This window comes from Neovison vison, chromosome 7 (genome assembly GCF_020171115.1).
Source record: "Neovison vison isolate M4711 chromosome 7, ASM_NN_V1, whole genome shotgun sequence".
Classification (NCBI taxonomy): Eukaryota; Metazoa; Chordata; class Mammalia; order Carnivora; family Mustelidae; genus Neogale; species Neogale vison.
Genome location: NC_058097.1, coordinates 150290460 through 150314858, shown reverse-complemented (window position 1 = coordinate 150314858; position 24399 = coordinate 150290460). Strand labels below are relative to the sequence as shown.

At 37.4% G+C, this 24399-nt stretch overlaps 1 protein-coding gene across 2 annotated transcripts in view; it reads right to left on the bottom strand.

The window, feature by feature from the left end:
• The window catches only part of FCHSD2 (FCH and double SH3 domains 2), a 285218-nt gene that overhangs the window by 12568 nt on the left and 248251 nt on the right, over positions 1-24399 (bottom strand). For both annotated transcript variants that reach the window (XM_044258593.1, XM_044258594.1), the window contains one exon: positions 13473-13634. In XM_044258593.1, the coding sequence (XP_044114528.1) occupies positions 13473-13634 (162 nt within the window). The remainder of the gene's footprint in view (positions 1-13472; positions 13635-24399) is intronic.

Below are 24399 nucleotides of genomic sequence, written 5' to 3'. Positions count from 1 at the left end.
TTTTTTTTTTTTCAAGATTTTGAGAGAGCGAGCGAGCATCCACATGCACGTGACAGCAGGGTTGGGGGAGGGGAGCGGTGGCAGAGGGGGAGAGAGAATCTTAAGCAGGTTCCACACCCATCATGGAGTCTAACACGGGGCTTGATCTCACAACCCTGAGATCATGACCTGAGCTGAAACCAAGAGTTGGAAGCTTAACCGGCTGAGTCACCCAGGCACCCCTAAGGTTTTCTTTCATTTCTTTTTCCATTGAGGCACTTTATTTGCATGAATATATTACATCCCTAGAAAGAGGATCCCAGGATTTTCCCTCTTGTGTTTCTGTCTTGCTTCTTCATGGTTCATGATGGCAGCTGAGGTTGTCAGTACAATGAAACCAAACTGGCAGGTTGGAAGCAGGTTCTTCGGCCATTTTTCTAGATCTTTCAGTTGTACACAAATCTGGGGCTGATCACTCCACACTTATTTAACCGCCCATGAGGTTCACAACAGTTTTTCCCGCTCTTTGATTATCAGTGATTTCAAATTCACCAATGTAACCAGGCTTCACCATCACAGTGAGAAACTGGATGATGACTTTGGAATGTGGCCCACTAAGAACCTGACATTTTGCCTCTTTTCAGCATTATTACTGCTCTTGAGAGCATGTGCCAGGACATTCCTGCACACAATTATGGCAGCATGGAAAGTTGCCGGAAAGCAGATTTTATTTTCAAATATTCTCTACATGCAATGTGGGGCTCAAACTCACAACCCCGATATAAAGAGTTGCATAAAAAAAAACCAAGATTAAAATGTCTTTCAAATATATAAGAAATGTTTATCAATGTCCTTTTTCTTTTCACTGTTAAATACTAATAAAGGCCTCTTACCATTTTAAACTGATCACATGGGGAAATGTTCATGCTACCAAGAAGTTGGAGAAACAGGCTCTCCTCTATTGTTGGTAGAAATATAAACTGATACATCCTTAAAAAAAATCAGCCTACTGAAATTAAAAACTACCATACCACCTGATCTAGCAACTTCACTTTTGTGAATCTCTTATGGAGAAGTAAAAGCAACAGGAGGTAAGACTGTAGATCTTATTCAACTTACAATGGGGTTATGGCCAAATAAACCCATCATAAGTCAAAAAATATCCTGAGTTGAAAATGCATTCAATACACTTAACCTACTAAACATCATAGCTTAGCCTAGCCTAACTTAAATGTGCTCAGAACACTTACATTAGCCTACAGTTGGGCAAAACCACCTAATACAAAGACTATTTTGTAAAAATAAAGTGCTGAACATCTCATGTAATTTACAGATGGTCCCCAACTTACAATGGTTTGACTTACAATTTTGTGATAGTGTGAAAGCAATACACATTCAGTAGAAAACATACTTGAAATTTTGATCTCTTTCCAGGCTAGCGATATGTGGTACAATATTCTCTTGTGATGCTGGGAAACATGGCCACATGTTTCCAGCCACAAGGCCATGAGGGTAAACAAGGGACCCTGGCAACCGTTCTGTACCCATATGATGACTCCATTGTTCATGTCCAGCACATATTCAATAACTGTTTGTAAAAATGTATTTACCTAGAGTACTATTCATGATGTTAAAGTACAAATAGTATTTATGTGAACATCAATATCTGACAGGGGGAGGCAGAATAAGAAAAACAAAGACTGGAGAATAGAGATGGATGACTTGTTTTTTATGTAACTCTATACTATCCGAACTATTAGAATAAGCATGTCTTACTTTTTTTTTTAAATTTTATTTATTCATTTGACAGAGAGACAGAGAGAGAGAGAGAGAGAGAGAGAGAGAGATCACAAATAGGCAGAGAGGCAGGCAGAGAGAGAGGAAGAAGCAGGCTCCCCGCTGTGCAGAGAGCCCAATGTGGGGCTTGATCCCAGGACCCTGGAATCATGACCTGAGTGGAAGGCAGAGGTTTAACCAGCTGAGCCACCCAGGCGCCCAGCATGTCTTACTTTTTAAACTAAAAATCCATCAGGAAACAAAACAGGCAAAGTTCCTTTGTCTCTAGGTACACATAAGCATTTACTTAGCTACTTTTCCCCATGTGCAAACATGCAAAGGCATGCATGTTTACAACATTAAAGATATAAGGACTGGATAGTCGGAATTAGGCCTCACAATAGAATAACTGAAATATCAAATCCCTACAATAAGCTGAACACTGTGCGAGGCTCGTAGACATGAAACAAAGGACACACTTTGTTTTGCATGAGCTCATACTTGAAAGTGGAGAAACCACCACCACCAAACACTGAGTGTGCAGGGGGTCCTTTGGAGAAGGTCAGGGAAGACTTGCTGGCTTTCAGCGAGTTGCAAGGTAGAGGCTGCCTATATTGTCCAATTATACTTTCTAACGAATTAAAGTGATTTCTCTTGAGTAATTATTAACATTTAAAACTGACTCTATTCTTAACTGCTAGTTCCCTAATACAATTCCATAGAGCTTTCTAAAAGAATAAATGGCACCTATTTCCTGTCAAATGTATTGCCTACATTTCAGAGCCCTTGTAATATTCTCATTTATAACTATTCTTGGAAATTCTTCACAGTTGAGTGAGATAATCATCTGCGTTTCATCTTATAAATAACTCACCTAGGGCGCCTGGGTGGCTCAGTGGGTTAAAGCCTCTGCCTTCGGCTCAGGTCATGATCCCAGGGTCCTGGGATCGAGCCCTGAATCTGGCTCTCTGCTTAGTGGGGGGGACTGCTACCCCCCCTCTCTCTGCCTGCCTCTCTGCCTACTTGTGATCTCTGTCTGTCAAATAAATAAAATCATGAATCACTCATCTATGGTCAATCTGGTCAATGACGAAGACTCAAATCTTGACCTTTCAAATCATTTCAGGCTATGATACCATCATTTTCCAAAAGGGCATTGTGTCATATAAAAGAGAAGGATCGGGCACCTGGATGACTCAGCTGGTTGGGCGACTGCCTTTGGCTCAGGTCATGATCCCAGAGTGCTGGGATTGAGCCCCCATCAGGCTCCCAGCTCCTTGGGGAGTCTGCTTCTCCCTCTGACCTTCTCTTCTCTCATGCTCTCTCTCACTGTCTTTCTCTCAAATAAATAAGTAAAATCTTTAAATAAAAAAGATGAGGATCACATGCTAGAAACTGCCATAAAATATAAACATATTTACATATACTTAGAAAACACTGCTTTCAAAAAAAAAAAAAAAGAAAACACTGCTTTCATACTCTAGTAAAGGTTACAGACATTTAAAAAAATAACAAAAACAAAAACCCTGTAACTGGGCACTGCAACAAAACAACACAAAACACCCATACATCTATAAAAACTAAAATTAAAGCCAATGTGGGCAGAACATGTTTCCAAAAATATATAAGGAATGTTAATATGCACTGTGCTGTGGCACTGGGAATCAATCCAAAACATTTTCTCTTGGCAACACTGATACTAAACATTCCTTTCTTTCCCCCTTTCTTCTGAGTTCATTGTTTGATTCTCATGGAAGGGATAGAAAAGTTGCAGTGACAGCAACAGGGGTCAGGGCCATGTGCTTTTTCATCACTCCAGTAGCTTTCCAAAGTATGTCACTGATGAATAACTTCTGCTTTTCCCCTCTTTCACCCTCTGTAACTTCACTGTTACAATGTTTTCTTGACCCAGCATTTCTAAAATCACATTCTTCCTCTGTTTCTTAACAATAGTTCCCTTAGCCCTTTTCCTTCCTGTCACCTGACAGAACTTCAATTTAAACTATTCTTTCTAGTTGTACTAATGTTTTTCTTTTCTTAGATGTTGTAAAATGCTTACGCTCTCTGCAAGCGCAGATAAGAAAAAGCTTTCTGGGGGCACCTGGGTGGCTCAGTGGGTTAAGCCTCTGCCTTCCGCTCAGGTCATGGTCTCAGGGTCCTGGGATCGAGCCCCGCATCGGGCTCTCTGCTCAGCAGGGAGCCTGCTTCCTCCTCTCTCCTCTCTCTCTGCCTGCCTCTCTGCCTACTTGTGATCTCTGTCTGTCAAATAAATAAATAAAATCTTTTAAAAAAAAAGAAAAAGAAAAAGTTTTCAGAGTTGCTATTAGTAGCCTTCTGTTTGGACTCAGCAAAATAACCTCTGAAGGGTTTCATCAACTTTATGGAACTATAATGAGCTAGAAAGCAATACTGGGTCCTTGGCTCTGACAGACTTGAGTCTGAATGCTGACTATACCATTTACTGTTGTGACCTCAGGCAAATTATTTAATTTCTCAACTTCAATTACCTTATCTCATAATGAAGAAAAGTACTCCTTCATAGGGTTATCATAACGATTATATGAGGTAACATATTTAAACCCATAACACATGCTGGATATATAGAATGTACTTAATAAATCATTCTTCTTTTTTTTTTTGATGAGGAAAGAAGAAATTACATAAAGAATCTGGTGATATTCAATATAGAGGAAGGCAGCTTCTTATAACTGACTAGAAGAACCTCTGAACTTCATTTGGACAGAGAAGTGATCACATTGAACATCATTCCAAATACAACACAAGGAGGCTGTAAAGGGTAGTGCTGAAAATACCAGCAACATAGATTTCTGCTTCCAGATAAGATGGAGAATCAAGGACCAGATGTAAACTCCTTTCAGAAACAACTAAAGAACTGCTCAAAATATATGAACCCTGGACCTCATGCACTGAAGGACAAGGATCCCTGGGGGATGTGAAATAATTTCCTCAACTTAGGAAACAACTATTTAAATCCAAATGAATTGGAATAAAGGTTAAAAACCAGAGCAGGAATCAATACAACAGAGAACAGAAAAACAACAGTGAAAGAAAAAACTTAATGAAATTAAAAGCTGTTTCTTTATGGAGATCCATCAAATGGATAAACCTCTAGCAGAATGATCAGGAAAAAAGTAGAGACACAAATAGAAAGAATGAGAAGTGATGCCACACTACAGATTCTCTAGATAACCAAATATTAAAGGAATATTATAAACATTTTATTTCAATAAAGTTGGCCAACTTAGAATGGACAGACTCCCAGAAAGACACAAATGATCAAAGTCCACTCAAGAATATGCTGAATAACCCTATATCTACTAAAGAAATTGAGTTTTTTGTTAAAAACAAAAAAGAAACAAACAAAAAAAACTTCCACAAAGAAAACTAGGCCCAGATAACCACTCTGATGAATTACAGCAAATATTTAAGGAAGAAAAAAATACTACACGATTTTACATTAAGCTTCCAGAAAATAGAAGGGGAAGGAATACTTTTCAAATCATTGTAAGACAAACATTACAAGAGAAAGAAAAGAAAATTATAGACTAGTATCTGCTATGAATAGAAATACAAAAATGCTTATGGAAATTTTAACAAATCAATTCCTCTAAATACATAAAGGGTAATATGATTCAAGTGGAGTTTATTAGTAATCCAAAGTTGGTTTAATAGCTGAAAAATTATCAATGCAATCTGTCATATAAGCAAACTGAAAAGAAAAATCATTCGACAAGATCCAACATTCATTGCTATCAAGCAAACTGAATAGGAATAGAGGAAACTCCTCAACATGGTAAAGGGCATCTAAAAAAACCCTACTGTTAACATCATACTTAATGATGAAAGACTGAATGATTTCTCCCTAAGTGCAGAAACAAGGCAAGGACATCTGTCAGCTCTCACCGCTTTGATTTAGCATTGTCCTGGAGATTCTAGTTGTTACAGTAAGGGAAAAAAGGAAGCAGTAAAAATGTCTTAATATGCAGGTAACATGATTACATAGAAAATCTACAAAAAAGCTATGATAACTAATAAATGAATTCAGTAGAGTTGCAGGATACAAGATCAATATGCAAAAAATCATATTTTCATGTGTTAGCAATGATCAATTGGAAATTAAAATAAAAAACCATTTACAATAGCACCCAAAGCTATAAAATAATTATGTCTGAAAAAGAGAAGTGCAAGACCTATATACTGAAAGCTACAAAATACTGCTGAGCAAAATTAAAGACCAAGTAAGTGTAAAGGTATTATGTTAATGGATAAATAATGAAGACTCAACATTGTTAAAATATCAACTGTCTTCAAACTAACCCACAGATTCATCACAATCCTATTTAAAAAAAATCCTGGTAGGGAGAAAACTGATTTTAAATTATATGGAAATGCAAAGGACCCTGATTATTCAAAACAGCTTAGAGAAAGAAGAAAGTTAGAGGTTAACTAAACTGGATTTAAAAGTGAAAAATAAAAAAGGGAGAGAGAAAAAAGTTGAAAGATTTATACTACCTAACTTAAAGGCTAATTATGAAGTTACTTTAATCAAAAGAGTATAGTATTGGCATCAAGCTATATATAGATCAATGGAACAGAGGAAAAAGTCTGAAAATAAACCCACACATACATGGTTGATTTTTGACAAATATGTGAAGGTAATTCAGCGGAGAAAGCATAGTCTTTTCAACAACAATGAAAAGGAACTTGTACTCATTCTTCTTACCATATATAAAGATACTAGATCATAGATTTAAATGTATAACCATAAACTATAAAAATTCTAGGAGAGGGGCGCCTGGGTGGCTCAGTGGGTTAAAGCCTCTGCCTTCGGCTCAGGTCATGATCCCAGAGTCCTGGGATCGAGCCCCACATCGGGCTCTCTGCTCTGCGGAGAGCCTGCTTCCTTCTCTCTCTCTGCCTGCCTACCTGCCTACTTGTGATCTCTCTCTCTGTCAAATAAATAAATAAAATCTTAAAAAAAAAATTCTAGGAGAAAATACAGGAGAAAACCTTTATGACCTAGGGTTTGGCAAAGATTTGTCAAAGAAATCATAACTTTTAGTCAAAGCTGCCACACCACACCACAGCATGGTCTGTAAGAGAAAAAAAACAGTAAGTTGGACTTCACCAAAATTAAAAATGTATGCTCTTTGAAAGATACTGTTCAAATGAAAAGATAAGCCATAGACTTGGTTTGGGAGAAAATTAGGTTAATCATATACCCTTTATCAGGTATATGATTAACCTAATTTTCAACAAACAACCCAATAAAATATGGGCAAAAGAGCTGAACAGATGTTTCACCAAAAAAGATCTAGAGATAGCAAATAAGCAAATGAGAAGATATTCAACATTATCAGTGAAATGCAAATTAAAACTATAATGCTACACTACTGCACACCCATCAGAATGTCTAAAATTAAAAAGACTGACCATATTAAGTGTGGGCAAGAACACCTACTGATGGGAATGTAAAATGGTACAGCTACTTTGGAAAACAGTTTGGCAGTTTCTTAAAATATCAAACATATAGCCACTATCTGGGCGGCTCGAAACGTAAGTTCATAGCAATTTTACTTGTAATAGTCTCCCCGAAACCTAAATGCCCATCACCGGCTGAACTGATAAACTGTGATATACTCATACAATGGAACACTACTCAGCAATAAAAAAAATGCAATGAACTATTGATACAAACAACAAGATGCATGATCCTCAAAATAATCATGCTAAGTGAAAGAAGACAGATTAAAAAAAGGTACATATTGTATGATTCTGTTGATATAAAATTCTAGGAAATGCAAGCTAATCCATAATGAGAGCAGATCAGTAGTTGATTGAAGGACTGGAAGGAGGTGAGGAAATATGATTACATAGAAAATCTACACAAAAGCTATGATAACTAATAAATGAATTTTAGGAAACTTCTGAAGGTGGTGGTTATATTCATTATCTTAACTGTGGCAAGGTTTTCACTGGTGTGTACATATGTCAAAACGTATCAATTGTACACTTTAAATATGTACAGCCTATTATATATTAATTATACCTCAGCAAAATTGTTAAAAAATATCAGTAAAGTTAGGGAGTTTTGTTTATTTTTTATTTTTAAAAAAAATATATATTTTTTATTGGTCAGAGAGAGAGAGAGCAAGCACAAGCAGGAAGAACAGCAGGCAGAGGGAGAAGCAGGATCCCTGCTGAGCAGAGAGTCTGATGCCGGACTCTATCCCAGGGCCCTGGGATCATGACCTGAGCTGAAGACAAATGCTTAACTGAATGAGCCACCCAGATGTCCCAAAGCTTGGGGATTTTAATGACAATGGGTCACACAGTATTTGAAGATGCTACAAGACCATTAATTACATTGAAAATAGGACACTCAGTGATGATTCAACAGAAGCTGAAAAATAAAACAAAGAAAAAAGAAAAAAAGGAATACACAGCAATTATACGAATCATGAGAAAGGTTAGAAGAATTAAGGGTCATCCACATAGTAAGAAAGTATGGTTAAAGAGCAAGGCTTTAGAGGCAGGTGTATCTGGGTTCAAATCCTAGCTACCTCAACACTAGCTGTGTGCTGTTGGGCAAGATAACTAATTCTTATAAGTCTATCTTCTTACCTGTAAATACATTCAAAACTATTGTGATCATTAATTGAAATAATGTATGAATGTGCCTGACATAGTACCTGGTACAGAACAGATGATTTACCTGTGAACTCCCTCCTTTCATTAGTATTTTAAGCTTAGTTGGTAAAATTAAACTACTTATCTTGAGGTTTGGATTAATATTTTTGAACATGTACTATGTATAGGGATTTATGTTAGGCACTTTACTTGTTATTATGGCTATGCAGAAAGTCAAAGAATTTCTCTTAGAAGTGAACTTCTCCACAGCTTCTCAATGCCCATCTTTTGGTCCTGGCTGTCAGATTGGTTCTCTCAATCTGTGGCTACAAACTCAGCAGACCCTATACTCAGTTTGGTAACTCCCAGCACCTAGCAAAGGTTCTCATGGCAGTGCAGGTTCAATATATGCTTGATGAATTGAATTAAATTGATCCTACTGAAAATATGAAATGTCAATTTCACTAGTAGTGTGGGCTATTTGGGTTATAGAGTTTAATTCAATAAACAGAACAGTGCCCATTTGGAAAAACTGTAAACACATAAGTTACTGAAGATTTTTGCAGGTGTATTCTATTATTTTCTACAGTTTACATTTATTTTACTACAAAAATTCATTGTTTCCTTTCTTTGGGATTAGTACAAGCCCAAAACAGATTTTCATATGTCAAAAACAAAGCCCATTATATTGCAAGGACTGTTATGCATTAATGAGGCAGATGGAAACTAAACCACTATCCTGATGGTTAAAAATATTTAATTTCCTTGCCTTTCAAACACATTATTCAGCATGGTCTTCCCAATAATGGAAGCCAGAATTGATTTCTATGCAACTCTGAAAAATGCTCACACTCTTAGGGAGGGTGCAAAACAGAGTGGGTGTCAGGATGTCTGTGTATAATAGTTGGGGGAAATGGTTGGAGATAAGGAAGTTGTGTAAACACTATCAGATATAGTTTGAGAACCTAGGGGAAAATAATCAAAAGAACAGAAACCAATCTTACACAAAGAACTATAAATCTCTAACCTAATTATTTTTTACTTTTAAGTAATCTCTATATCCAATGTGAGGCTTGAACTTACAACCCTGAGATCAAGAGTCGCACACTCCACTGATCGAGTCAGCCAGGTACGCCTGACCTATTAATTCTACTTCTAAGAATCTATATTACAGAAAAAAATCTCCTGTATGGAAAAAAGAAATATATACACAAATATTTTTAGAGTATTATTTATTTAGAATATCTTGAAGAAATCTAAATATTGAACCTATAAGAAAATAGTTAAGTGAATTATGGTATGCTTTCTTGATCAAATACTATGCAGACATTAAAAGAAAGATTATGGAGATTATCCAGCAGATTGGAATGCTAGATGGAAAAATACACAAATTAACTTAATTCTGAAATATGTTTAAGAAAAAAAAAAGGATGGTAGGGGTGTCTGGGTGGCTCAGTTGGTTAAGTATCTGCCTTCACCTCACGTCATTATCTCGGGGTCCTGGGATCAGCCCTTTTCGGGCTCCTTGCTCAGTGGAGAGCCTGCTTTTCCTGCTCCCTCAGCTCCCTGCCACCAGCCCCGTTGCTTTCTCTCTCTCTCAAATAAGTGAAAAATAAAATCTTAAAAAAAAGAAGAAGAGTAGAAAGAGGATGGAATTACATCAAGTTGTTAACAGTAGCGTTAGTAAGAATGTAAGAATGGAGTTTTTGGTCATCTTCGTCTCTACTGAACTTTCTAACTTTTTTGTAACCTAGTTATAAAACTGTTTCTAGTCTAAAATTCATATAATTTAAAAATTAGGTTGTAAACTGGGCATGGTCTTTTCGTAAGAGAAGAAAGGAAAATAAGAGTAGGGAGGAATGATGGACAGAAAGGCTGACTGGGCTACTAGCAGTAGCAATCTAACCACAGGCTGTTATGTATGGGCTCTAGTTAACCATCAGTTGAATAACTCTATTACCAGACTGCTCTCCTTTTAAAAAACATTGCCATATACTGTGGTTCTTTTTCTCTTTTTCTTCTGAATCCTGTATTCTGTACTAGAGCAAAATACAGAAGGCAAAGAGTTAATACCCAAGGAAGTTTAGTTTCTTCCTTGTTCTATAAGGTAAATAGACTGTATGTTTTAAAAACATTTATCTTCTAATAAGGCCCTTTACACTGTTAATGTCTAACACTAGAATTAAACACATTTTCCAGATGGAAGGGAACTCTAAACTTGATGACTAATGCTTTTGTTGGCATCTTATAATGGAAGAAATAATTTGGTCCCCAGATGTGTATTTCTGCTTCATGCTCCTAGCCAGCTAGCTGCCAGTATGAAGAGATACAAATCCCTCTAAATTATTTCAGTGTTGTCATTTAAAAGCAGGTTAAATAAATATTGGGACTTCATTTAGCAAATCTGTACCTACGTCTGATCTCTCCTTCATTTATACAGTAGCCGCTCCTCCTTATCCATGGGGAATAGGTTCTGAGACCCCCTATGGATGTTTGAAATGAGAGATAGGACCAAACTCTATAGACTATGTTTTTTCCTACACCACATACTTATGCTACAGTTTAATTTATAAATTAGGCCTAGTAAGAGATAAATAACAACTAATAATAAATTATAACAATTACAACAATATACTGTAATAAATGTTATGTGAATGTGGGCCTCTCTCTCAGAATATCTTATTGTACTATATTCACCCTTCTGGTGATGATGTGTGATGATAAAATGCCTACGTGATGAGATGAAGCGAGGTGAGTGATGCAGGTATTGTAATGGAGCGTGAAGCCACTACTGACCTTCTGACAAAGTCAGAAGGAGGATCATCTGCTTCCAGATAGTTGCTTCCATGGTTGACCACAGTAACTGAAACCAGGAGAAGTGACACCATCAATGAGAGGGGCACTAATGTATTATTAATAGAATTTCCACAAAATACAACCTTCAGCTGAAAGCTGGATGACACAGGCTCTGTAAAACTGACTAGAGGGAAGAAAAGAGGGGGAAGGGATTGCAAAATGCTCCCTTCACAGAGGATATGATGTTCCTACATGAGCTGATATCTTTGGACAGTTCTCAACACTTACTATCAGAATGTACTACTCATTGACAGACTGTACTAGGCGTATCTCTTTCATTTCCTTCCTTCACACTCAGAAGCCCTTCTTTATCTCCTGCTGAAATTCTTCAAGGACTATCTCAACTCATATTTCCTTCATGGGGCAAACATCTTTCCTATTTTTCTATCTGGTACGGAGCTTTTTTGATAGCATTTCACAAAATCATAAAATTTTGGAATTGGAGGGGATCTTGGAATCATTTAACATAATTTTCTCTCGAAACCCAGAGAGAAGTGGGTCTTTTCCCAAGGTGTTGATGAGTTAGGAGCAAGCAATTTCAAGTTTGGCACAGAGTAGCCCAGTCATACTCTGCCGTGTATCACTAAGATCTATAAAGCTCTATCTTCCTTACCAGCTACGCTCTTTGAGGAGAGAGACCAAGTTTAGTTCATTTCCAATATACCCAGGAAGTAGGCAAGAGCTGAGGGGATAAATGCCTGCTCAGCTGAGTTAGTTAGAAAAGGTACTAGTCCAAGGGAAATCACGTGTTTGATTGGTTTCCAACAGTGCCACTGAAGATGCCATAAGAAAGTTTGTGTCTGGAATTTGCTATCATCTTAAGTTCTGTACAACAAAATAACCTGAAGCAGAGGGGAATTGTGTTAGGAAGGGATATTCCACGATGTGGAGCAACTCTGTCGTAATGAAAACAGGGCAAGTTCTTCTAACCCCAAAGTCAAGTGGGTGATGTGTGCCTACTTTCCTTAGCTGGATTACCATTAATAGTAAAACAAAAATAAGCTTTTAATAGACTGTTTTTCCTTAAAATGCACACCCATACACAATCTTCTTTAAATGTGCAAGTGTATTCCCATTAGAAAATCAGAATGTTATGTAAAAAATTTGACAAAACTTTCAGGAATGTTCTTAAACTTTAGCCAATTTCTCTAGCAAGGATCCCTTTTATCTGAAGGGCATAAGCACTGAAGAAGCACTATGGATATAGTCAGAAGTTGAGAGAGTAAAGTTTTAGCTTTTAGTTTGCCACTACTCCATCTATTCGTCCATCTGACCTTTCATTTCTTCCTTCAGCAGATATTTACTGAGTACCTTCTATGTGCCAGGCACTTTGCTGTGCACAGCAGTGAATCAGGCAGACATGGAAATTACATTCCAGGGAGGAAGACAGACAAAGAAGACAAATAAAGAAGGCAAGGACAGACTGTAATAAATGCCATAAGGAAATAAACAGGATGAGAGAGAGAGTAATGAGGGGGAGGCAGCAGCAGGAACTACTTTGGCTGACCAGCTAGAAATCATATATCCACTTATGTAGTAACATGGAAATCACGGAACTTTTCTGGCACTCAGATCTCCAACATGAAAAACTGAGGTTGAACTGGATGACGTCAGAGTAGAAACAGCCCTGGACTTGAAGCAAGAAAACACCAGCTTGAGCTGTGGCCTTGTTTGTCACACCATCCCTGCCCTGTGTCTCTGACGATGATACAGTGAGCAGAGAGTGAAAGCCCTTGCAAATCAAACAGATTAAATAAGCCACAGACCAGAAGTGTTCCCTTCCCTTCTTTGAGACTGTTTATGACTCTCTGCATCTTAGTTTTCATTTGTACTTAGAGAAGACCTCTGAGCACTTCAGAAACTCTAGATTAAAATTTTTATTCTGCTACTTCTGGACAAGAAGCATCTCTCTTCATGAATGGGATAAGGAGTTTGGTAAAGTCGTACGGGTAAACCAACAAGAGATAATATGTTCTTCACTGCACGGTAAAAAAAAAAAAGAAAAGAAAAGAAAAGAAAAGCATGACTTTTTTCCTCTTGCTGTACCAAGTTTAACTCAGTTAGGGATAGGGTAAGGCAAAGACACCAAACTGCTGGCAAGACCACTATTTTTTCTTTTAAATTTTGGCTATTTTCAGGTTTGGTTACACAGTCAGAGAATGGCATCCTTCAAAGGTCACAGCCATCACAGCCAAGAAGAGAAACCCTACCGAGTGTAAAGTGCCGTTGTTTGTCACTGCAGGAAGGCGAGCCCATCGTTCATTTTCCAGTTCTTCCATTACTTGATTCATTGCACTCTTCAGCCACGTGTCCACAGAAACACCGATCTGCTTTAGCAGGTCCAGCCGGGCTTCAGCTTTCAACTTAATTATCTAAGAAAACCAAGAAAGTGGTCAGAAATCAAGGCATTTTTTCCCCCCTCGAATCAATGTGTGTGTTTTTTAAAAGTTGTTTCTGATTTACTAATTAGAATAATCTTAATATTTACTAGCAATTACTACCTTGGGACAAATGTTAATTTTTCACTTGGAGAGAAGGGAGGAAACCCGGAACAGAAATGAGGGTAAATGGCACACCTTCATTTTGACAAGCTACATCAACAGAACTTATGTACAGGAAGATACACCATAAAGTCTGCATTCTTTTCCTTTTAATAAGGCTACACCTCAGACATCCTAAAATCTAGCATGTTCCACAGCCTTCTAACCCATCTCCTAGACTTGCAAGTTTTCAAATGATCTCATCATGTCACTCCCCTGGTTAAAATCTTCAGTGACTCCTGATTGAACTACTGGGTAAAGATCTGAATTAAATTACGGTGTAGTTGTCAGAAACAGTAAGAGATAGAAAACAAAAAGTTCCTAGTCTCCAAATTCAAGGAACTGAAAGACTGCTTGTTCTCTGACTCGTGTTGCAAGTCATAAGCAAGTAACCACAGAACCAGTTTGAACCTGTCTGGATCCAGCAGCCAAGCCTGGAAGCCAGGCAGGGACAGCCTCACACCAGCCACCACCAGTAGTCAGGTTCCCACTCCTGCTTCCCACAGCCCACCCATCTCTAGAGAGCACAGCTGCAAGTGAACCAATCCGTAAATTTTGAAAATCTGCCAATCCCTGAAATCCACACTTCTCAAAACCCTAGATATTAGTTCTGTTTCTTCAGAGAGACTGTATTTTTAAGTATCATTCTCTCTTGCTTAGCAAGTAGTAAATTCAGCTTCATTGTTCTGCATAATAGAGAGATGGTCCCTTCCTTCAACATTTGAAGATTCCAGTGAGAAGATTTGGATTATTTGATAAATTTCAACCTTCACTTCATGGCCTTTCTATGGGACTTTTGGACAAACAAGTGTGCTCACTGAACCCTGCTGGTGTGCAATTCTGACCACTCTCTGGATTCTCAGCTGCAGAAGCTGGTATCAAATTGATTTGAGCTCTATAGGCACCTGGTTGGCTCCCTTGGTAGAGTATGTGACTCTTAATCTCAGGGTTGTGAGTTCGAGCCCATGTTGGATGTGGAGCATAGGAAAAAAAAATGACCTAAGCTCTGACTTGTTTCACTTGAGCTCTCATTGCTGATTTTATTTTGTATTCCTAAGGTTTTTAAGCATGTAGGTTTTTAAAAATTGAGATAAAATTGGGGCACCTGGGTGATTTAGTCGGTTAAGCATCTGACTTTGGGTTTTAGTTCTGGTCATGATCTCAGGGTTGTGAGACTGAGCTCCACATTAGGCTTTGCACTCAGTGGGGAGTCTGCTTGAAACTCCCTCCCACTCCTTCTGCCCCTCCCCCTACTCTCTTTCTCTCTAAATACTTTAAAAAATGAGATAAAATTCATGTTACATAAACTGCCATCTTAATAATTTTAAATAATTCAGTGGTTTTAAATATTATACAGATCCTTATATAAAGTAATTCAAGTTTTTAGCTTGGAGGTACGCAATTTGGTAAACAGCCTTGCAAAAATATATTTATTCTTGGGGCACCTGGGTGGCTCAGTGGGTTAAAGCCTCTGCCTTCGGCTCAGGTCATGAACCCAGGACCCTGGATCGAGCCCCCGCATAGGGCTCTCTGCTCCGTGGAGAGCCTACTTTCTCCTCTCTCTCTGCCTGCCTCTCTGCCTCTCTCCCTACTGCCTACTTTGATCTCTGTCAAATAAATAAAATCTTAAAAAATATATATATATATATATATTTATTCTTCTAATTATTATTTTGGCAATAGCTTTACTGAGCTAAAGCTTACATATACTATAAAATTCACCCATTTACAGTGTACAGTTCAGGGACACCTGGGTGGGTTAGTTGGTTAAGTGTCTGCCTTTGGCTCAGGTCATGACCTAGGGTCCTGGGATTGAGTCCCGCATCGAGCTCCCTGCTCGGCGGGGAGCCTGCTTCTCCCTCTGCCTGCCTCTGTGCCTGCTTGAGCTCTCTCTCTCTTGCTGACAAATAAATAAAATCTTAAAAAATAAAATAAAATAAAGTGTACAGTTCAATGACTAAGGGTATATCCACAGATATGTGCCACTATCACCACAATCAATTTTAAAACATTTTAATTACCTCCAAAAGAAACCCCATGATCCTTTAACCATTGCTCCCTTATCCCTTACTATTCTACTTTCTCTCTCTACAGATTTCCCTATTCTGAACATTTAATATAAATAGAACCATATAGTATGTGGCCTTTTGTGTCTGGCTTCTTTCACCCAGCATTGTGTTTTCATGTTGTAGCATGTGTGGTGTAGTGTGTGTCAGTATTTCATTCCTTTTTATGGCCAAATAACATCTTGATTCTAGCAGAATCAAATTACCAACAACTTTATCTATTTGTCAGCTGATAGACACTTTTGCCCAATATGAATAATGTGTCTTTAAACATTAGTGTATAAGTTTTTGTGTAAACATGCTTTCATTTCTCTGTATATGTGCATATACTTCGGACTGAAATTGCTTGATCATAAAATCATGCGATGTTTAACCACTTGGGAAAATGTCAGATTATTTTCCAAAGCAGCTTCCTCATTTGACAATCCCACCAGCAGGGTAAGAGGGTTAGCGTTTCTCCACATCCTGAAAGATACTTGTTAATGTCTGCCTTTTCGATTATAGCCATCCTAGTGGGTGTGAAGTAGTATCTCATTGTAGTATTGATTTGTTTTTCCTTGATGACTAATTATGTGAAGCATCTTTTCATGGACTTATTAGTCATCTGTCTATCTTCTCAGAGAAATGTCTGTCTATTCAAATACTTTGCTCATTTTTAAAATGGGTTGTCTTTTTAATATTCTTTTTATTTTGTCTTTGTCTTAGAAATATTCTAAGAGATTTTCTGTATTCTAAATAAAAGTCTCTCATCAGATACATGATTTACAGATATTTTTTCCCATCCTGTGGGTTGTCTTTCATTTTTTTAAAGACTTTTTATTTATTTGACAGAGAGAGAGAGAGCGAGCACGTGCGTACAAGGAGGGGGAGCTGCTGAGAGAGAGGGAGAAGCAGGCTCTCCACTGAGCACGGAGCTCGACGTGGGGCTCAATCCCAGGACCCCAGGATCATGACCTGAGCCGAAAGCAGATGCTTAACCAGCTGAGCCTCCAGGTGCCCCTGTCTTTCACTTTTCTTTTTAAATTTTATCTTTTATTTTTATGTCTACTTGATCTGTTTTTTGTTTTTTTTTTTTTTTTTACTTAAAAAAATTAACATATAATGTAGTCTTTGTTTCAGGGGGACAGATCTGTGATTCTCCAGTCTTACACAATTCACAGCGCTCACCATAGAACATACTCACCCTTCCCAATGTCTGTCACCCAGCCACCCTCACTTTCTTGATTTTATCTTTTGAAGAAGAAAGTTTTAAATTTTGATAAAATCCAATTTACCTATTTTTTTCTTTTGTTGCTTGGGCTTTTGGTTTCATATCTAACAAATTAATCCAAGGTCACAAAGATTTACTCCTATGGTTTCTTGCGAGTGCTTTATAGCTTCTGCTGTTATATTTAGGTGTTTGATCATTTCAAGTTTATTTTTGTATATGGTATGAGGTAGGGGCCCAACTCCATTCTTCTGCAAGTAAATATCCAGTTGTCTTTGCATCATTCTAGTATGCATTTTAAACTAGTACAGGCAATAAAATGTTCTAGGAAAGAAGAGTGAACCAACAAACTCCTTCTTGGAAATAATAAATCTAAGTCATTTAACTGCAGAAGCAGAGATACACAACAAAAAAGAAGAAAGAGCGAGAGCAAGAGTGAGAGGGAGGGAGAGATATATCAATATATTGTTTTTTCAATACCAAGTAATTTCATTTTCATAAGACGTATTTTTGTCAGTACTTTACCAAACAACTGATGAGCATGGCATTTGCAAAAGTTAGATTTTTAGATTATAGCTCCAGAATAATCATAGCTATCTTTCCTCCAGAGTTCCAACTGTTTATATTTTACCAACTATTTAAAAGAAGAATTTTCCAGGGTTTTCAAATGAATTTTGATGATTTACCAGTTGATTAAAATTTGCAGAGCACAAGTCTCTGTAACTTGATTGCATCCCAGATACTACTTGACCAAATCATTTTAGAATCTGTGAAGAGATAGAGCTTTTTAAAATGATGTTTTAAAAGCCAGTTCTTTTAAAATACATAATCTTGGCGTAATAGGAAATGAATGAAAATAAATAAATGAATAAAATGATAGTATTTGCCACTCTAAATTACCTTTGGTGTCTTAGAAAAAACCACTCCAAACAACTTTTATCACATGTACTAGGAACTATATGATTATTTCATTTAATCCACACAACAATTCTAGGGATGGATATCATTAACTCCATTTTACAGATGAGAAAAATGATTTAACAAGGTCCTAACAATTTTGGTAAAATGTTACTGTCAAGGAATCATGCCTCTTGCTATCCATGTTGTTCCCTCCCACATTGATTCTCGGCTTATTCATGTGATCTTTGATGGACCATATGCAAATTTGATTCTAGCAGAGATCTGATTAAGTGCAATTAAGACTGATTTCTAGGAATGTGTCTCCACCATGTACGGAAGCCTAGTTTAGCATATTTGAGGATGAAAGACCATTTGGAAAAAACGCTCAGCACTCCAGCAGACCCTCTGGATGAATGTAGCCCTTGAGTAATCTCAGGAAAAACCTGCAAAACAAATGCAGTCAACACCCAGAATGGTGAGAGACAGGAAGTCGTTTTTGCCATAAAGCTGGGTCTGGAGGGGTGTGTGTGTGTGTGTGTGTGTATGTGTGTGTTTTAAGGCAGCCACAGATTATTGTGTCTAAATAATTTAATTTCCAAATATCTGGAGATTTTTCAGGTATCTATTATTGATTTTTAATTTAATTCTGATGGGTCCGAGAACATACTCTGAGCGACAGCAATACTTTTAAACTAACTGACACTGGTTTATGGTCTAGTATCTGGTCTTGCTGAATGTTCTGTGTGTACTTTTTTTTTTTTTAAAAGGTGACTCTTTTTTTTTTCTTTTTCTTGTTTTTTTTTTTTTTTTTTTTTTTTTAAGATTCCATTTATTTATTTGAGAGAGAGACAGTGAGAGAGCGCATGAGCGAGGAGAAGGTCAGAGAGAGAAGCAGACTCCCCATGGAGCTCGGAGCCGGATGCGGGACTCGATCCCAGGACTCCAGGATCACAACCCGAGCAGAAGGCAGTCCTCCAACCAACTGAGCCACCCAGGCGTCCTATCTGTGTGTACTTTAAAAGAATAAGTACTCTATCCTTATGGGGTGTTCTATACATGCCAATTAGGTCAAGTTGGTTGACAGGGTTGTTCAAGTCTTGATCCTTGCTGATTTTCTAGCCCCTCGTTCTAATTACTGAAAGGAATGTTGACATCTCTGATTACCATTGTAGATATATCTATTTCTTCTTTCAGTTCTGTCAGTTTTTTGCTTCAGTATTTAGTTGCTCCATTATCAGCTACAACACATTCAGAATTGTTGTGTCTTCTTGATGGAAAAGATCATGACGACCTTTCTTTTAATCATTATAAATTATCCCTTTTTATATTTCTTGTCCGTAGTCTATGTTGTCTGATATTATAGCCACACCAATATTTTAATGGTTAATGTTACTCCCTGTGGTGAGCAAAAGCTAAAATTCTGGCTCAGTTATTTTGCCTTCCAACTACTATTTCCTGTCAAGCTTCTGGGAGTTTCTGCTCCACAAATGTATCCAGGTTTGGCTGAGGATTTGCAAGTTATTTACATATATGAAACTTGAGAGCTCCCCAACATTCATCCTCAAGTCAATAAGATCAAGGCTCTGTGCTTGAATTCTAGTCATGTAGCCCCTTGTCACAAAGAGCTGCTTACTGTACATACATATCTCCAAGTACAGTCCCATTCTTTTAAGGGACTTTCTAGTTTTTACATGGCTTGGATATCTTCCAGTTCTATTAAGTATTTTTGCCCCAGGTTAATGACTGTTATCTAAAGGAGGATTAGTCTAATATGAGCTAGTTTCTTATTACCAGAAGCAGAAATCTTGTGGAGACAGTCTACCTTCAAAACAAACTGCAAAGAAATCTTAAATTTTGCTCAAGTTTACCATTAATAATATTTCCATTGCAATTCTAAAACTTCAGTATATTGCAGGATCAAACAAAATATTGTTACAAAATTTCGACCAAAAGCAAAAAAAGACAAATAGAAAATCGAATAAATTCAACAAAATCCTCCTAATTTTAAATCTTAATTGGAAATAACAACATGAACTCATGATTAAAAAAAATAACAATAAATTTCTAGCTCCGAAAACAAAGAAAGGGCCAAGACATCAATGACACTCATTACAATTAGCACCTTCACATCCTAGACCTGGGTGTCTAACTACAATCCTCTATTAACAGAAATCAGAGCTCAGTGGAGAATCAGACTTAATTCTAAGTATGATCAGGGAGAATACAAGGTGAGTCTATGATAGCAAGCCTGTGTGAGAAAGCAGGAAACTGTTCAAAGACTAACGGGAGTAACATCAAAAGGACATGGAAGGCTAAATGAACTCTCATTGGCTGAATTTAGACACTATGGGGCTTCAAAGAGGCCATCTATAATGGAAAACAGATGAAATTAATAAAAATCTATAACAAATTGAGAATATATAAGGTGGGACTGACCCTATGAGGAGAAGTAAAGGATAATGACATGAGGAAAAAATATCTACCACAGAGCTGTGAACTGAAAAATTCCCAGGGCTGAAAGATATTACAGTTCTATCCAGCCAGACTGAGAAATCTTATTGGGTACTTATGGCATACCAAAAAACTACAGAAAGGAAATGCACTGGCAACAGGGCTAAATTTGCCCTACTGGAAAGGCTATTCTAAAGCAACCCAAACAAAACTTAAAAATCAAACTCCAAAGGATTAACCTGATCTGGAGCTGACATGGCTGTCAGAACAAAACTCAAGAGCCTTTAAAAAAGAAAGGAGAAGGGCGCCTGGGTGGCTCAGTGGGTTAAGCCGCTGCCTTCGGCTCAGGTCATGATCTCAGGGTCCTGGGATCGAGTCCCGCGTCGGGCTCTCTGCTCAGCAGGGAGCCTGCTTCCTCCTCTTTCTCTCTCTGTCTGCCTCTCTGCCTACTTGTGATCTCTCTCTGTCAAATAAATAAATAAAATCTTTAATAAATAAATAAAAAAGAAAGGAGAATTCAGATTCAATAATGAAACACAATTTCTACTAGGTATTTGAAAAGCAGAAAAACATGAGCCATAACTAAAGGAAAAAAGTTAATCAAAAAGAAAGAGATAAAGAAATAACAGATGATGGAAAGAGCAGACAAGGACTTAAAGTCATTATTATAAATACACTTAAGGATTTAAAGGAAAACATGAAGGTAAACAGGCATGAACTGGGAATATAAATAGAATATAAAGAACCAAACAGAACTTATAGAGCTGAAACTGTAATATCTGAAATAAACATTCACAGGATGGCCTTAATAGTAGATTACATACTACAGAAGAAAGGATCAGTGGCCTTGAGTATATTCTAGCTCGTCAAACTGAGCTTAAGGCAAAAAGTAAGGCTGGATGAAAATGTGAGGGGTGATCTTTGCATGTGATGTGTAGGATGTTATCAAGTAATCTAATATTCATGAAGTTGAAGCTGAACTAACCTGTATGATAGAAAGCAGGTCAGTTGTTGCCTGGTCACAAGAGAACTTTGGGGGGATGACAGAAATATTTGGCACTTTGATTGTGGTGGTGAGATGCATTTGTCTAAGCTCACCAAACCCTTCACTTGAAATGGTATCATTTTATTGTTTGTATATTATACCTTGATATAGCTGATTTTTAAAATTCCATAAAATCATAATGAGTAAAGTAAGTAAGAGTGAAAAATACCCATTTGCCACTACTGGAGATGACTAGTACTTGCTAGCTACAAGTACTAAAAAAGGAACTTTAAAAGCTGGAAGGCCTGGTAGCACCACCTATTAGGTGACTACTTCTAGCATCATTAATAGAGTTGATTAATGTGATAAAAACATCTGTGTGATGAAAAATAGCATCATCTATAAAGTATTCTTGCCTAAAGCACTCATTCAAATCAGGCCTCGAGATTTTTATTTTATTTTTTAAAACATTTTATTTATTTATTTGAGAGAGAGAGACAGTGAGAGAGAGTATGAACGAGGTCAGAGGGAAAAGCAGACTCCCCATGGAGCTGGGAGCCCGATGTGGCACTCGATCCTGAGACTCCAGGATCATGACCTGAGCTGAAAGCAGTCGCCCAACCAACTGAGCCACCCAGGTGCCCCATGGCCTTGAGATTTAAAAAAAACAAACTCATTATGTTATGTTAGTCACCACACAGTACATCATCAGTTTTTGATGCAGTGTCCCATGACACATTGTTTGCATAGAGCACCTAGCCAGGCCTCTAGCTTTAACTTCTATTATATTGAACAGAAACAAACATACAAAGCCAGTATTGCAAAATATCAATGGTTAAATTTAGCAAATGAGAAATATGTATTTACTCTTCATCTTTTATATGTTGTTGAAAATTTCCACAATAAAAATGAAAGAAAGTGATTAGTCAAAAGGTCTGCTGACATATTATGTTACATGAGCACAGTGAAAACCTGCAATAACAGGCCCAGAGGTGACGTAAATCTGGATATAACACAACTGGAAATTCTGTCTTTATAGTAGGCTCATCCTTAGCATTTCCTTAATCTTGAGGTGGATGAGGCTTCACATTTTATGCAACTGAAATTTTTAGGTTTCTCCTAGCACATGCTGGCAAGGGTATTAATTGCCATTTTTTGAGTCACTGAGGTACAAGGATGACATAATTCTGAATTCCCAACAGAACCTTATAGGATGACAATTTAAAAGAAAATGTGTTTATATAGATAATAAGCGATATTTCTTGGTTTTGTTAATTCACTTTGTTATTGTACTTTGGATTTCAAATGTACATTCAATTCAGATTTTAAAAATATAGTTAATATCTTGGGACACCTGGGTGGCTCAGTCGGTTAAGCCGCTGCCTTCAGCTCCGGTCATGGTCCGAGGGTCCTGGGATCGAGTCCCACATTGGGCTCCTTGCTCGGAGGGGAGCCTGCTTCTCTCTCTGCCTCTGCCTGCAACTCTGCCTGCTTGTGAGTGCTCTCTCTCTCTCTCACTCTTTCTCTCTCTGACGAATAAATGAATAATAAATAAATAAAAATATAGTTAATATCTTTTTTTTAAAGATTTTATTTATTTATTTGACAGAGATCACAAGTAGGCAGAGAAGCAGGCAGAGAGAGAGGAGGAGGCAGGCTCCCCACTGAGCAGAAAGCCCGATGCGGAGCTCAATCCCAGGACCCTGGGATCATGACCTGAGCTGAAGAAAGAGGCTTAACCCACTGAGCCACCCAGGCGCCCCAATATAGTTAATATCTTAAAGAAAGAATCATATTGTCTGTAGTTCCTTCAGGAGGCCTCACCCCAAATGTGAGTAACTAAAAATTTCTGGGTATCTTTGACTTCTTACATTAAATTTCTCCTCTTTGTGTCTCCTCACTGTCAAAAAAAAGAGAACTGCCCTCAACCCAAATAAAAGGAAGAATCTAAACACGCAAAAAATAATTGTGTTCTGGAACAACATAAGTCATGTACAGCTTCCAAAAAGATGGTATTTAAAATTCTTGGTCTCTTGGCAAGCTACGTTTAAAATAGGAATGCTAAGTCAGATGAAGAATGTGTGTGTCTGTGTGACAAAAGGCATTTCAAAAAATTCAAATACCTAAATACCAGGTTAAGAAGACTGTTATTAAAGTTTAACTTAAGCAGCTATTACTTTGTTTCAATTCTTGAATTTGTCAGTGGATGCAAACAGTACCACATCTAATACAAAGATCTTTGTAACTATCACAGAGATCATAACAATAGAACAAAGGTGTGTTTATCACTGTATGTACAGTATACACTCATCAGTATCTAGCACATGGCAGGTATTCATTAAGTATCTGTTAATCAATTAGCAAATCTGTGACACATTAACCAGCCAATAATTAATTAATCACTATATAAACCTTATTCTTTGGAAAAGCAAAGACCATTTATATTTTGATTTCTTATGTTTGGAAAAGGTTTATTACAGAGTGCCATGAAGGCTTTTATTCTAATTGGCAACACTGAATGGAAACACAATATAGAAAAGACTGGATCATGTAGATTAGCCAACAAGGAAGAGTAACAGTCATGTTGGTAAGAGTTATAAACCAAACATGAAGGATATAATAGAATTTTAACCAGCTTTTTCCCTTTTGATTAGGTATTTATAATAAAGTAAATAACTACTAAATGGAAAGAGAAAATCCAATGCAAGTGATGTACAGGCAAAGGGAAGAAAGGAGGAATCTACACAAACTAGTAATGTTGATTCTTCTGAAGGTTCTTGTGGTCAAGTCTATCCAAAAACCTCATTATGACCGTCTGGTAAGTACTACCCCAATACTACACTCACATATTTGCCATCTAATTTTAGCTGGGTTATTCTTTGTATCTGATACGTGAAAATCAAATGAGACATCATTTTAAGATCACAGTAGGATTAACTATATTTCATAGATATTTAAAGCTGAGATAATAGGGGCGCCTGGGTGGCT